General features: G+C 54.5%; 1 protein-coding gene across 6 annotated transcripts in view; it reads left to right on the top strand.

Annotated features, from left to right (window-relative positions):
* IGSF9B (immunoglobulin superfamily member 9B) overlaps positions 1 to 14489 on the top strand; it is a 50571-nt gene that overhangs the window by 15414 nt on the left and 20668 nt on the right. For 3 of the 6 annotated variants that reach the window (XR_015552771.1, XR_015552770.1, XM_087433942.1), the window contains exons 4-14: positions 2917 to 3068; positions 3383 to 3500; positions 4778 to 4919; positions 5225 to 5370; positions 8002 to 8144; positions 8477 to 8617; positions 8701 to 8817; positions 9104 to 9254; positions 10354 to 10477; positions 12795 to 12970; positions 14022 to 14248. Coding sequence is in view for 4 of the 6 variants with exons in the window: in XM_087433942.1 (XP_087290068.1) it covers positions 2917 to 3068; positions 3383 to 3500; positions 4778 to 4919; positions 5225 to 5370; positions 8002 to 8144; positions 8477 to 8617; positions 8701 to 8817; positions 9104 to 9254; positions 10354 to 10477; positions 12795 to 12970; positions 14022 to 14248 (1637 nt within the window). In the remaining 2 variants the exon portion in view is untranslated. Of the gene's footprint in view, positions 1 to 1347; positions 1508 to 2916; positions 3069 to 3382; positions 3501 to 4777; positions 4920 to 5224; positions 5371 to 8001; positions 8145 to 8476; positions 8618 to 8700; positions 8818 to 9103; positions 9255 to 10353; positions 10478 to 12794; positions 12971 to 14021; positions 14249 to 14489 lie in introns of those variants that run through there. The other 3 variants (XM_004438491.3, XM_014793756.2, XM_087433943.1) reach the window with 2 other exon arrangements.

Here is a 14489-nt window from a genome sequence, read left to right as displayed (position 1 = left end):
GGGAGGGAGAGCTTCTCTGAGGAAATGACCCCGTGCAGAGACCTGACCAGGGAGGAGGAGGTAGCAGGTGCAGGGCCGGGGGGTGGGGAAGTGTATTCCAAGCAGATGGAACAGCATGCCTGGAAGCCCAGAGGAAGGAGAGCCAGTGCATTCAGGGAACGTGGGTAGGTTGTTCATATGAACCTGTTGGGCAGAAAAGTTAAGAGAATGCACCTTCTGCTCCAGGCTTTAGAACCAGGGCTCATCCCTTCCCGAGGAGCCTACCTCCCAAATGGGTAGAACAGAACAGATACCTCCCAAGGTGAGAGATCTCTCTCCCTTTATTCCCCCTTCCCTTCATCCCAAGTTCTGAGGTTCCTTCCAGTGTAAATATTTCCGTTACTGAAGGAAAGGATCTGGAGTGCCAACATTCCATTGCTTCCTGACGAGAATGTTTAATGTCAGGCATTTTCTGACAGGGATCACCTTTGGCAAATGAAAGGCCAGTGAAAAATGAGAGTTACACATTGTCTCATTCTCCTTCTGTGTTTTCTTGAAGACACAGTTGGGTTGGAAGCAAATCTGATTATTTCTTTATCACATATAAAATACCTGAGAAGCCCAGGCCAAGCCTCACTTCAGGTTGCTGAATGACTTGGAGGAGAGGCCAGGCTGTTTCTAACCTGCACTGTTAATTATAGGGCACTTGTAAAAAAGAATTAAGCCTGGAAATGCAGCTGGCAAGCTAATTCCTAATTCAGTAAATAATCGAGAGTCAAACCATTATTTTCCAGAAAACTCGAAATTGTTCAAAGCACTTTCCTGATTAGCACCTAAATAATACAGTAATTATGTAATTAGTAATTAATTTGTCACTTCAAGATGTAATTTAATTTATTATCTTTTCTTTTAAGCTTGACTCTGGAAGTAATAGAGGCTGTGGCTGTATTAACTGTGTTTCAAGGGGCAGCCTTGGCAAGAGGGCTCTGTCGGAGATAAGCACACCATCTAGGGCAGGAGAGAAGCCTGGAAGTTAGGATTCCAGGATTCCTCTACAATGATTTGGAGTGACTTTTACCATTATTTTTAGTGTATTGGACATTGGATGAGAATTGACTTTCTTGAGTATGTGTATTGTGTGTGTTTTTGTGTGTGATGAAGTGTGCTTGCTAATTTATTCAATATTCACTCTCCAAGAGCCCCTTGTGTGTCCACACTAAGGGCCTTGGAGATTATTTTAAAAAGTGGTCTTGCCGTGGTCTTGCTCTTAAGTTTTATGTGTTTGCATTTGTGCTGGTCTGTAGGTGTGTGTATGTGTGTGCGCTCTTGTTCATTTCATTCATTCATCCATTCAGCAGATCTTGGTTGAGTACTCCATGCCAGAAACTATGCTAAAAGCTGGGCATACAGTGGGATTTATGGAAAAGATCTCTGCTCTCAAGGAGTTAGTGATAAGTGCTTTAAAGAAAAGGAAGCAGTCTAAGGGGATGGAGAATGCTGGAAGCGCCGTCCTGGATGGGCTGACCAGGTAAGGCAGACAGGGCATTTTAACCAAGACTTGCGTGAACTGAAGGAGTGAGCTCTGGTGTAGGGTTGCAGGCAGAGGTTGGACATTCTTGGACATTCGAGGAAGACAGATGGCCAGTATGGTTAGAGCACAGTGAAGGAGAACACGATGGGAGGTGCGGTTGGCATGGTGGGGCGGGCAGCACCGAGTCCCGAAGCCCTCCGACCAGTTCTCAGGGCAGGGCAGTCTGCGGAGGGGAGACCCCTCTCGGAGCTTCTCATGAATGACTCAGAGGCTCCTGGAGAGGATGGCAATGATGGTAATGGCAAAATAACTCTCCTGTTATATATGTTTGCGTTTTACTAGATCCTTTTCACGAACTTCATCTCATTTATTCCTCACATCAATTCTGAAGGGTGGGGGATTTAGGTAAAGCCCAGAGGCTGAGTGACTTGCCCAGGGTTACTCAACGAGGGGCAGACTAGCACTTGAACTTGGTCCCAAATGTTGAGCGCCTTGATGGGCTCATAATGGCCTGCTCCAGCCTGGGGTTGTGGACCCTCAGGACTGGTGTTCAGAAGCGGGGGCCCCTCACTTCAGAAGACTGCAGAACTGATAGTCCAAGGGGTCAAGATTGACCAGATTACTTCTACAAGCAGATCAGACAAATGAGACTGAGTGTCTTAAAAGCCAATTATCCAAACAGGATGGATTTTTGTCAAAACTCCAATGAAGGTGATGGGGGGACAACCTGGCATAATTGGAGGAGAATTAAGAGGGGCATAGCCTGCAAGGGCTGTCTGCCTTTATCCATGGAAGCCAGAAGGGGAGGAACGTGGATGATTTTCTCTGCAGAACCTGGGAAAAGGAAGATTCTCTGTAACCTTGGCCTGTGATCTGTGTGAGGCCTAGATGGGGCTCAGAGGGTGAATGTCCTGGAAATGTGAGGGCTGGTTGGGCTGGGGTTGAGGCAGTGAGATTATCATGGAAAATCATGAGGTGAAAGACTGAAGGATGGTGGAACAGCCTGTGGAGCTGGTGGCGAGCGTGTGCTCTGTGAGAGCCGTGAGAGAGCGGTCTTATTTACCCTCGTGTGCCTAGTGCTGAGCACAGTGGCTTCTCTGCAGTAGATTCGCAACAAATATTCCTTTGTTGGGAATTAGCCAAGTACAATGGAAACGTTTAGAATTTGGACCCAGCCACACTGACTTTGAATTCCAGGTCTCCCCTCCGCTTGTAAAGTTCAGGGGCAGAGTATTGTACCTGTCTCCACCTTCCTTCCTTCATCTGTACACCTTGCAGAGAGTTACACGTGAACCTATGAGGGTTACGTATGAACACGCCAGACGTGGTGCCTGGCATGGGTGGGCACTGCGTGCAGGGTAGCAGCCTGGCTAACTCTACCCTGCAACTTCGTGGTATTTTTGCAGCTCCTCCCACCTTTACAGAAACACCCCCCCAGTACATTGAGGCCAAGGAGGGTGGCAGCGTTACCATGACCTGCACAGCTTTTGGGAACCCCAAGCCCATTGTCACCTGGCTCAAGGAGGGGACACTCCTGGGTGCTAGTGGGAAATACCAGGTAAGTGTGTTTCTCCCTTGGGGCCGCTGTACTCCTGTCTCCTTACCCACCTTCCCTTTGCCCCTTTCTCCCTCTCCAAGGCGGTCTCCCACTTCACGAGACCAGTAACACTGTGCAGCGGCATAGAGTGGAGAGGGAAATAGTAGGCAGACTGGCTTGGCTGCAGGCATTGTGTCCATGTTGTTGGAGGGAGATGGAAAACAAAGCACCTGCCTCCGTCCCACAGGTGCATGAGCCCCGAGGCCATCTCTGCCTGTGGATGGTGTTGGGGGTACCCAAGGGCGGTGTTGAGCTCCATCTCTCCTTGGTCCCAGGTGAGTGACGGCAGCCTGACGGTGACGTCGGTCAGTCGAGAGGACAGAGGCGCCTACACCTGTCGAGCATACAGCATCCAGGGGGAGGCCGTCCACACTACCCACCTGCTTGTCCAAGGTAAGAATGATTTCTCTGGCCTCCTTGTGCCCTGGGCGTTTCGCAGGGACTTCCAACCCCACTGAGTGGTGCAGGGGTTTTCCCAGGGCACGGCTGGCACAGCTGGTGGTGCGTGGGGAGATGGGCAGCCCATAAGGATCTGGGCGGGGGTATTCCGGAGTATCGTGTACCTCATGGCTGGAGCTCCCATGGTGGCCTGCTGTGGCCATCACACGGGGTAGTGGGAGGCACCATGATGAGTGGGCTTCCAGTTTCTCTAAATGTCCAGGTCGCATCCTGCCATGCCTCCGCCTTCCCCCTCAGTTCTCCATCCATTAGTGATGACATCAATAAATAAAGAGAGGAATTCAATCCAAACCCCATGCTTAAGTAACACCGAGGGCATTTGGCAGATGCTAGTCTGTCGAGCTCAGGGCCCCAGGGTCCCCAGAAGGGGCGGTGTTCTCCCTGTGCTGAGCCCATCCACCTGCTCCTCGTCCCACCCACCACCTGCAGGAGGAGTGGGTGAGGGGTGGTGGCGGCTCTCTGGGTGGCTGAGGTGCACGCCCTTCTGGCCTCCTTCTGACTTGGAGTGCTGAGCAGCAGCGTGGCCAGTGGTCCCTCTGCCGCCCGGAGGAGAGGGGCCCTCTCTTGGGAGAGAGCCAGGTGGCAGCTACGGCCTGTCTGGAAAGCCAGCACTGGGGACTGCTGGAATGTCACCCTCTTTTACTCTGCTTCCCCTGCCTCCTCTCCCCTGAGCTGCCCTCTTAGCCTCTGGCTGGTAAGCAGCACAAGCCCCTTCTCCTCCAGAGGCAAGATTATTCCTTGCTCTGGATTGAAAAGAGTGGCCTTTCTCCCTCCTGCATGTCTCCTGCTTGGGGCTCTGCTAAAGAGAAGGATGGGCAAGAAGGGCTCTGTGTGTGTGTGTGTGTAGGCAGGGTTGGATGGCTGGTTTGGGGACAGGATTTACAGAGGGGTGTGCATGGGGGCGAGGTGTGGGTATGCACCAAGAAGGGTGTCTGAAGCTGGCTCAAGGGGGTAGGACATGCCAGTGGCTACACCCCCAGCCTTTGGCATCTCTGGGATCTGCAGAGAGAGTAAGACCCTGAGCACTGGCAGCAGCTAGAAGTGTCTCCATGATAACTGCCCGGAGTTGCACTGCTAACCCTTGGACCAGTGCTGCCCCCCAGCTCTCCCTGCCAGGGTCGGGGCACCCCTTCCTGGGAGGCCCTGGTGCTGTTGTTCTCCCTCCCCTCCTTCCCCCCAGGTGAGGTCACGTTTGTTTCCTGTTTCCCCAGGGCCTCCCTTTATAGTGTCCCCTCCTGAGAACATCACTGTCAACATATCCCAGGATGCTCTGCTCACCTGCCGGGCGGAGGCGTATCCCGGCAACCTCACCTACACCTGGTACTGGCAGGATGAGAACGTCTACTTCCAGAAGTGAGCATCCTGCCCTGACCCCTCGGCAGGGTCCCAAACCAGTCCCCCTAGGGCAAGGCCTTGAGCAGGGGCTACTGCAGGCTGCCCTTGAGCTCTGGGAGTTTGGAAGGGGGGTGGTCTGGTCTGTGTGTCCCACGTGTCTGCATGGAGGGGCCTTGAGAGGGAGCCTGAAAATGTGAGGAAGTGTGCCCCGTCTCCTTGCCTCATCCATGGGGGTGAGGGGACTCGTTACTACCTTGCTCTGGTGTCTCACGGAAGACCCTCTTCTCACCTGCCAACCTCATCCCCTCGTTGTCTCCTTGTAGTGACCTGAAGCTGAGAGTGCGGATTCTGATTGATGGGACCCTGATCATCTTCCGGGTGAAGCCCGAGGATGCAGGGAAGTACACCTGTGTCCCTAGCAACAGTCTGGGGCGCTCCCCCTCAGCCTCGGCCTACCTGACTGTGCAGTGTAAGTAGGGGCGAGGGAGAGCCCCAGTTGGTGGGGGTTCCAGAAGGTTCAGGCCGCATTGGCCAGCCTGGAGGCTGGAGGGCAGCAGAGACCAAGCATCATTCGAGGTGATGTGGGTGGAGAAATGACTGAGGCAGGAAGGAGGGACAGCCTAAGAGGAGGCTGAGACCTGGGCTGGTCAATGGAGGTGAAGCTATCACTTGCTGGGCATCTTCTCTGGGCCAGGCATCATTATATGTCTTAGCTAATTCATTCCATCGGCCAAGCTTAGGGTGGATTCAAGGATAGGCAGACCTTCTGGACAATTGTCCTTGCATTGAATGCTAGCCTACACCTCTGTCTATATCTTGAATGAGATGCTCTCTGGTGCTTTCTTCTCAGGTATCTGAGGGAGTATAGCTTAAACTGGTGTAGAGTAGACTTCCTGCCAGCTCTCTGCCTTCCCCCACCGTGGACAGTTGTGTAGGGCGAGGGGGACAGAACCTTCTTCTGGGGTGACTTGATCCAGTTCTGCCAACACCTGGCTCCCTCTTGCCTTCCTCATTGTGCTTCTCTAGGGCTGCCAGAGATCCCAATGAATGAGCTGCTCCTCATGCAAGAACAATCGAGGGCTTTTGTGCCAGCACAAAAATTCAGTTTGCTAATCTTGATTACTTCAGTGTAGTCATTGCTTTCCCACCCCCTGGCAAGCTGATCATTGTGAGAGAGAGAGGAAGCATGAATAATGAGGATTAATTTCTTCCTTTTGATTTGCTGATGGCCCCATCACTCAGGCAACAAAGGCGCCCCATTGTTGCTGTAGGTGACAGGCTCTCCATCACTTGAGGGCCGGTGAGGGAGAACTGCTCACCCCCAAGGACATAGGGTGGCAGAGTGAGCAGTGTAACAGTCTAGAGAGGGTGGCCTGGAGTCAGCATTTGAGCTGAGGACAAGTGGAGGAGCAGGTGGTGACTCCAGGAGGCAGGGCTCGTCTGACTCTGCTCAGCAGAGGTGGGTGTCTGTGCTCGTCCACTGTTGAATGGCATTGTGGTGGAGCCAGGCTGGACCGAGGAGCCCCACTGAACTCCCAACCTCACCTTCTCATCATTTCTTCTCTATGCAATGATTTTGCCCTGGGGGCAAGCGCATCATTTCTCCACTTCTGCTGTCAACAACTTAAAAGGACTTTCAGCATGCTGTAAGTCCCAAGTTTTTAAGAGCTGTGAGGCCCCAGCAAAGCTTTGTGACCCATAGGCCTGCAGTAAGAAAAGAAAAGTCAACAAGCTATTGCTGAGTGATTTTCCATGTGCCCCAGCTGTGCTGGACGTGAAGGAGCTGAGGAGGGAAGACTCCACTTGGAGCAGCGTGCAGTCTGGCTTGTGTCACCTGGGCAAGAAGGTGTCTGTGGTGGAGGGAGAGAGCTAATGGGGTGGATGATGAATCTAGCCAGGATTAAGGCCCCCGTCCTCGAAGCTCTGGGCCGTGTGTCTCTAAGAAGAGTGTGTGGTTTCCCGTTCCTCCCCGGCGCCATCACCCACTACCACTTGTCCTCTTTTACCTCCTTCCTGCCTTCAAAGAGAATCCGGGGGTGAGATTTTCAGGTGGGTGAGACAAGGATCTTTATTTCTGCTAAAAAACAGTGTTCAGAGTATTTCCCATTCATAAACCCTTTGAAAATCTTGGAGGGAAAAAAAAAAAAACTCTACCATACAAAAGTAGGAAGCAATGTCTAAATATATAACTCAGCCTGGTATTTATGTAATGCTGTTCTCTGAAGAGCTCCAAATGCTTAAAAGACACCAGCTCATTCATCCTCACTGCCTCCCTGGAAGTTCTGGATCTTTCTCCTCGGTAGCCCTGAGGGACAGTGGGGAGAATGGAGAGGTGGTGACTCACCCACATCACAGGATGTGAACAGCAGCTCCTGTTGCTCTCCCAAGAGCATCTTGTCTGTTCTGTGGCCAATGCTGATTCTGCATTCCAGCTGCGCAGATGGGAAACTGAGGCCTGAGGAGGCTGGACAACTAGCAGGACGAGAGGAGAGAAAAGAACTGCCTGGTGGTCATGCCTCTGATCACCTTGTGCATAGAGCTGACATTACTCTTTTGTCTTAGAATGTGGAGAGAGGAACTGCTTGGCGTCCAAGAGAGACCTGGGATGAGGAGGATTGGGGGAGGGTGTGGTCAAATGTTGGCTTGGCGGTTCGCTGTCTAGGGGCTGGGGAGATGGACACTGAGAGCCCTTGCCCAGCGGTGAAGTCCACGTGTAGGAGCTTCTGAGCAGTGCTGCAGACTGGGGCAGGCTAGCACGTGCCTTTGAGTGCCCCCAAGCATTCAAAACAGAAGTTCTTAAGAATATGGACAGACAAAAGAAGTCTGCAGCCTGCCCTGGGGCAGCCCGCTGTGGGCTCTGGGCCTGAGCCTCAGGGCCAGGGTCTGGCGTCCTGTGCCCGCCCTGTGGTGGGCCCGGCCCGAGCGCGTGGAGAGTGCTGAGATCCGGGCAGTGCTTACTGAATGAGCGGATGGTGTGAAAGGCTGGGACCCGGAGTCGGAGCGTGTGGGTGGGACCCGGGGCCTTGTGTGGCGGCTCTGCCCCTGCCCAGATTTCTCACTTCTTGTCTTTCTTTTCTCCCACCCCACACTACCCCTGCAGACCCAGCCCGTGTCCTCAACATGCCCCCTGTAATCTACGTGCCCGTGGGAATTCATGGTTATATCCGCTGCCCTGTGGACGCAGAGCCACCGGCCACTGTGGTCAAGTGGAACAAGGATGGCCGCCCCCTGCAGGTCGAGAAGGTGCTAGAGAGACGCATGTGGGGTCATGAGACACACTCATCTGACACTGAGATACTGCCTCTGGGGGTCTGGTTCCCTGCCAGGACCCCTCCACACCCCCCCAAAAACTCTGGGAAACCAAAGAGCTGCTTTCCATGGGGATCTACAGGGCTTTCGACATTCTCCCGGGGCACTTAGACGACCCCCACCCCAGGCTGGCCTGTGCTCTGCCCGGGCCTGCTGCCAGGTTGGCTAGTGGAGCTGGCCCAGCTCAGGCCTGGCCTGGAGGAGGCTGGGCCCGAGCATCTGCTCCCTGACCATTGCTCCCTGCTCTGCTGTCTGTGCTCCGGCAGAACCTGGGCTGGACCTTGATGGAAGATGGTTCCATTCGAATTGAGGAGGCCACAGAGGAGGCTCTTGGCACTTACACCTGTGTGCCTTACAACACCTTGGGGACCATGGGCCAGTCTGCTCCTGCGCGGCTTGTCCTGAAGGTGAGGCCCAGCGCTGTGAGCAGTCTCTGCGTGGGTGGGTGCCTGACATGCCCACCTTCATGGCCTCGCTGTGCTCTCCCTAGGACCCCCCGTATTTTACGGTGCTACCAGGCTGGGAGTACAGGCAGGAAGCTGGCCGGGAGCTGCTCATCCCCTGTGCGGCCGCGGGGGACCCTTTCCCAGTCATCACGTGGAGAAAGGTACCTCTGGGTTCTGGAGCTCCAGGGAAGCATGGTGGAGGGGCAAGGGCCCGGGAGCAGCTCTGTTCTGATGGGGCCAGGTGCTGAGTAGCGAGGGTGAGCTCTAGAGCGATGGGCACCCTGGAGGAGGGGCAGTGGAGGGGTACAGGCTGAGCTCTCGGGTACTGCCCTCTCCATCCTCTTCTCGGGCCCCTGAGGTGTTGGTGGCTTCTCTTCTTCCCTGCCCGACCTGGCTCCTACCCTACCGCCTGCTCCTCTCTCCTCCTTGCCCCCTTGTTTGGCCAAGGTAGGGAAGCCCAGCAGAAGCAAGCACAACGCCCTGCCCAGCGGGAGCCTCCAATTCCGAGCCCTGAGTAAGGAGGACCACGGGGAGTGGGAGTGCATCGCCACCAACGTGGTCACCAGCATCACTGCCAGTACCCACCTGACCGTCATCGGTACGGGGCCATGGGCAGGCGGGCTGTGGTCTGGGTGCTGGGGACCAGCCGCTCTCTGTGGGCATCTTTCCCGAGTCTGTCCACCCCTGAACCAGGAGCCTGCTGCTTGCGGCCTTAGCCCTCTGTGGACTGTGTGTGAGGGAAGGTGACAGGGGGCCTGTCCTTGAGAGATCTTTTCCTGATGAGGAGAGAAATGGACCCAGCACCTCCCCGACACAGAAATGAGGCATCTGCTTGGCAGTCGCACCTGCTCAGAGCTCTGAGTCAAAGGCCTGCTGGGGAAGCTGGAACGACTGGAATGAGGGGCTCGGGGAGGGGTGACCGCGCTGAGATCTGCAGGCTGGGCCTGGCTTGGAGGTGGTTACTGGTGTTCCCATTACCTGGGGTGCTGGGTATTATGTCCCCTTTTCCTCTGTCTGAGGTCTGTGTCCCCAGGACCTCAGCCTGTACCATTTTACCTGCCCCTCTGGGGACTGACAGCTACAGTTGTAACAACAACCAGCACATTTACCACCAGTTTTAGGCTCTGTACCAAGGGATGCCTCGTCATTTACAACTGACGAGGTGGGAGCTGGTGTACATTCATTGAATCCGAGGCTGGCGTGGATCGAACACGTTGCCCAGTGTCGCATCACTGATAAGTGGTGGGCCAGGACTCAGAGCCCAGCTGAAGTTGTTAGCTGCTGTGTGGTGCTCTTTCATATCAGTGTTTGCATGGAATGTGGCTGTCTCGTGAGGCCGGAGAACTTGACAGGAGAGGGGCTTTTTGGCTTTGCCTTGTGACCCTAAGAGAGAGTGTTTCTCTGCTCACCAGATGAGCACAGGACTTTGGCCTGGGCTGACGAGGGTTTTGGTTCCCTTTGGCCCATGTTCTTTATGCTCATGTGATCTCCTGCTGCATGGACCAGACTGCACGGTGGGACAGGTTTCCTTCTTCAACCCTACTACCCAGTAGGGCCAGGGCGCGTGCTCCTCAGAGCAGCCCTCATCCCTAATCACTCCACTTGGGATACTTGGGCGACTGTGCAACAAGATTATGGGAGCCCAGCTCAATGGACTCAGTTCTTTTCAGTCTGAGAGGTCTCCACTTGGTCTCCAGGCACCAGCCCCCATGCCCCAGGCAGTGTCCGGGTCCAGGTCTCCATGACAACTGCCAACGTGTCTTGGGAACCAGGCTATGATGGAGGATTCGAGCAGACATTCTCAGTTTGGTACGGACTTCTGTGAGTTACCCCCGCATGCTTTGCTCTCTGCTTCTCCCTCCCCACCCCCTGACTTCACTCAGCCCCTGGGTGGGTGGAGGTCATGAGAAGGATATGGTGCTTCGCCTGCCAGACCTCCAGACGGTGAGGTGTGTTGACACAGTGACTAGGTTCTTGTGGGGGATGGGTGTGTCTGTGAGAGACTCTGGGCTATCCTGTAGTCCCAGCCTGGAAGGTTTGGGATGCTGATTTGGGCTGTTGCCTGAATCGTCCATCACCCTCTACTGCTCTCTCCCAGCTTATCTCTCTGCCCCTTTTTGTGTCCTTGGTTCCTTCTTCTTCTAGGTTCCTATGTCCTCTGGAGTCTGGAAGAGACTCCTAATCCTCAAGGGCATTGTGAAACAGCCCAGCCGGAAGTGTAGAATCTAATTTTTATTCTGTCCCTTCCCCAGTGGTTCCAGAAACCAGTGTGACGTGGCGCTCACCTTCCTGGCCTTGTCTTCAGCATCTGCATTTTCTCTCTAGGACCGTGTGTCTCTCTATTTTTTTTTTTAATCTCTATTATTAATTTAGCCAGATGCAGTGATTTGTGATCTTTGCCCAAACCTTGGGTAGATAGAGATCTCAGCAATGCATGAAGCAGGCTGAGGACAGGAGGTACAGATATGGTGGAAAGAGAAGCCACAGCTGAACTCCTTGCCATCACCTTAGGATTTCCCTCTCCCCCATTCCTATCCCGAGCCAGGACCCAGCCACCTGCATCATGGGTGACATCCTTGAGCGGGGAGGATGAGCCCTCTCCCTTCCTCCTCTCTGGACCTTCCTCCTCTTGGAGTGTATTCCCAGCCAGGCTCAAGCAGGGCCTGGGGAGGAGGAAGCATCACACTCTAGGGGCAGCTCCTGGAGATTCAGGAGAGTCCTTGATAGGCTTCTCAACAGCAAGGGGAGCTGAGGGGAACCTGCCCTGTTTCCTGCCATGGTGGTTTGGTGGCTATTTCCCAGACTCTGATTATCCTAGAGTTCTGAGTTCTGGATATGCAAACTGGGCCTCGATGCTGAGCTTGGGGAACTCTCTTGGTGCAACCAGAACGTCCTCCCTTCCCTTATCTCTGTTCCTTCTCAGGCAGGGTGGGGGGAGGGGCCTCCTAACAACCCAGCTGGGTGACTGCTGCAAGATCATGGTGCTGCCCAGCGGCTGCCCAGCGGCTGCCCAGCGGCTGCGTGGCCAGGGAAGTGCTTTTGGCATGGCCGAGCCGTCTTTGGGGATGCCCGAGAGGAAGGTCGGGGCATAGATTGGGGTCTCCCTCGCTGCCTGTGGCTCTGCTCCACGCTGCTGCTCATCTACATTGCTTTATCACACTTTGCTCACTGGCTTTGGTGCCTGCGGTGGGGAAGGGTGGTTGCGAAGGTTGGGGAGGTCTCCTTCCTTCCTTTTTTTCCAACTGGCTCTCACTCTTCATGTACTGACTCAGACGTTTGGCGCTGGCTTCTTTTTGCTGTGCTTCCTGCTGCCTCAGCTCCAGCTCCTGGGCATACATAGTAGTGAGCCTTGAAGTGAGAGGGGCGCCTAGTGGGCATCCACCTTGTAGCTCTGGGCTGCGGGAAGTGAGCTGCCCCGCCTCTGAGTCCCACAGGACGGTGTCTCCCCCTGTGGTGGTGCCAGGACACTGCACTGGCAGATGCTGGCTTCACTGCCCATGGAGAGTTAGGTGGGCTGAGTAGAGCAAGGGATGACCCTCACCCCTTGTTCCAGTATCCTCCACGCATAGTATGACCTTCCCCTTGGTTGTGATTCCTAACCCTTAGGGCCCCAGGGATCCTGATCCCCACTGTGGAGAAACCCCTGGTCATTTTTGCCTATACCCTGGGCCTTCTCGATAACCAAACCTGGGTGGACTGAGGGAGCCCTCTGGGTCACTCTAGCCACTTTTGGCGTCCCTGGAGGGTGGTGGCTGAGCTCACCTGGGTCCTTCCCTTGTCCAGCTGTTGCTAAGTTGCTTCTCCTCATGTTCCCAGGGTCCTCACTCTCCCGAGGCAGAGCCATTCTTATGGTTGTGACCAGGGTGAGATTCTCCCAAAGGCAGTTGGTAATTTGACCAGTGTCTTGAGCATCACTTATACTTAAGGGTCCTTTTTAGTTGAGGAGGCACCGGCAGTGGCTGGTGGCCTGGCATCCTGAGGATCCACACAGCCCAAACTGGGCAGGCCGTCCTACCTCTTCCTGTCCATGAACCTGGAAAGGCCAGGTCTGCCCCCTGCCACCCCCTTGAGAAACTCGTGTCTCCAGTGTAACCCACCCCACCCCCTTGTCCCCATTCTCTCTCTTTCTTTTGGCCAGGATGAAGCGGGCACAGTTCGGGCCCCATGACTGGCTGTCTCTGCCAGTGCCACTGGGACCCAGCTGGTTGCTAGTGGACGCCCTGGAGCCTGAGACAGCATACCAGTTCAGCGTCCTGGCCCAGAACAAGCTGGGAACGAGCGCCTTCAGTGAGGTGGTCACTGTGAACACTTTAGGTGAGGGCCTGGGCCGGGGTTTCTGGAGGATGTTTCCTAGATGGAGACAGTGATGGGAGTGATGGTCCTAGCTGCTCATATGTGTTGCTTACTATGTGCCAGGCACCTTGCTAAGCACTTTATACAGTCGTGTCATCTGATCTCCCAATAAGGAATAGCCATACCATCCTGTGGGGTTTGTCTGGACCAGAGTGCCTCCTCCCATACTGGAGCACTTTTGACCGGATTCCTGTTGCATCCTTAGATAGAAGGAAGAGGCTTCAAATTTTATCTTTCCTTGTTAGGTGACATGTTTGCATTTCCCTGTGGCTTCACAGGGGAGACTGGAAATCCTTCTTCCTCCTTCTGTGCTCCCACTGGTTCTTTCCTCGGGCCCCCGGCCTCATTTGGTGGCAGGCGTATGGTCGGTTCTCCCTGTTGAATCTTCTAGCCAGGCCGGCTCTTCTTTCGTTGACGGGGTCCTGCGTGGCTGCAGTTGTGTTTGCTCTCCTCTCTGTGGCCAGAGAGGGCAGCTGTGAACGTGTGGCACCACCCCAGCCAGCAGGGGGCAGCAGAGACAGAGTGCTCAGCCGGCTCCGGGGCTCCCCTGGCTGGGCCTTGTTTCTCCACCTGGGCCCAAGAGTGCACAGGTGCTGTGGGGAGATCTTTCTACTGCCTTGGAAAAGAACCAAAGACATGTTTTGTAGTATCTTTTTAAAGATATTATCTTATTAAAAATATAATTACATTTAATTTTTTTCTTCCCTGTAGTTCCCAGTTTTTTTTTCCCCTTTTGAAATACTGGATTCCCTTGTACATGTTTTTCAGAAGTACTCTGAAAATGGAATCATGGAGGTCTGGAGTCAGTTGCCCTGCCCCTTTCTTGGGTCAGGAGGGCTCTTTTATGTGACACTCTTGTCCCTGAAATGGTGCATGCGCAGCATGGGAGTGTGACCATTGCCGTGGGTCGTGGCGCCCTCAGGGACATACGCAGAGCCAGGAGGGAGCACGAGGGTGGTGAGGATGCAGGGCCTCAGCACTCTCTGTTGTTCGCTCTCCTCCCCCGCTGCAGCATTCCCTGTCACAACTCCAGAACCCCTGGTGCTGGTTACCCCACCACGGTGCCTCACAGCCAATCGGACCCAGCAGGGTGTGCTCCTGTCTTGGCTCCCACCTGCCAATCATAGCTTTCCCATTGACCGCTACATCATGGAGTTCCGTGTCGGAGAGCGCTGGGAGACGTTGGATGATGCCATCCCAGGCACAGATGGAGAGTTCTTTGCCAAGGATCTGTCACAGGTGAGGGTCTAGCTTTGCCCTGACTCTCCTTCCAAAATTCTGGAAGTAACAGGTCTCTTTCTAGAGTCTCTGGAAGCTTTAGTGAGTGAACCTACTCAGGTGTATGAGGTGCAGCCATGTACTGTCCCTCGCCCCTGGTCCTGTATTCTCTCAGCTCTGTGGCGGTGGGGACTTGTATTGCCTTGAGGAGATTTTCCAAGCACTGACACAAGCTAGGGCAGGGCAGGGCAGGTTAGGGGCC

The sequence above is a fragment of the Ceratotherium simum genome, chromosome 7 (genome assembly GCF_057802395.1).
Source record: "Ceratotherium simum simum isolate JZ-2026a chromosome 7, ASM5780239v1, whole genome shotgun sequence".
Taxonomy (NCBI): domain Eukaryota; kingdom Metazoa; phylum Chordata; class Mammalia; order Perissodactyla; family Rhinocerotidae; genus Ceratotherium; species Ceratotherium simum.
Note: the sequence above shows the minus strand (reverse complement) of the source record. Positions and strands in the feature narration are given on the sequence as shown.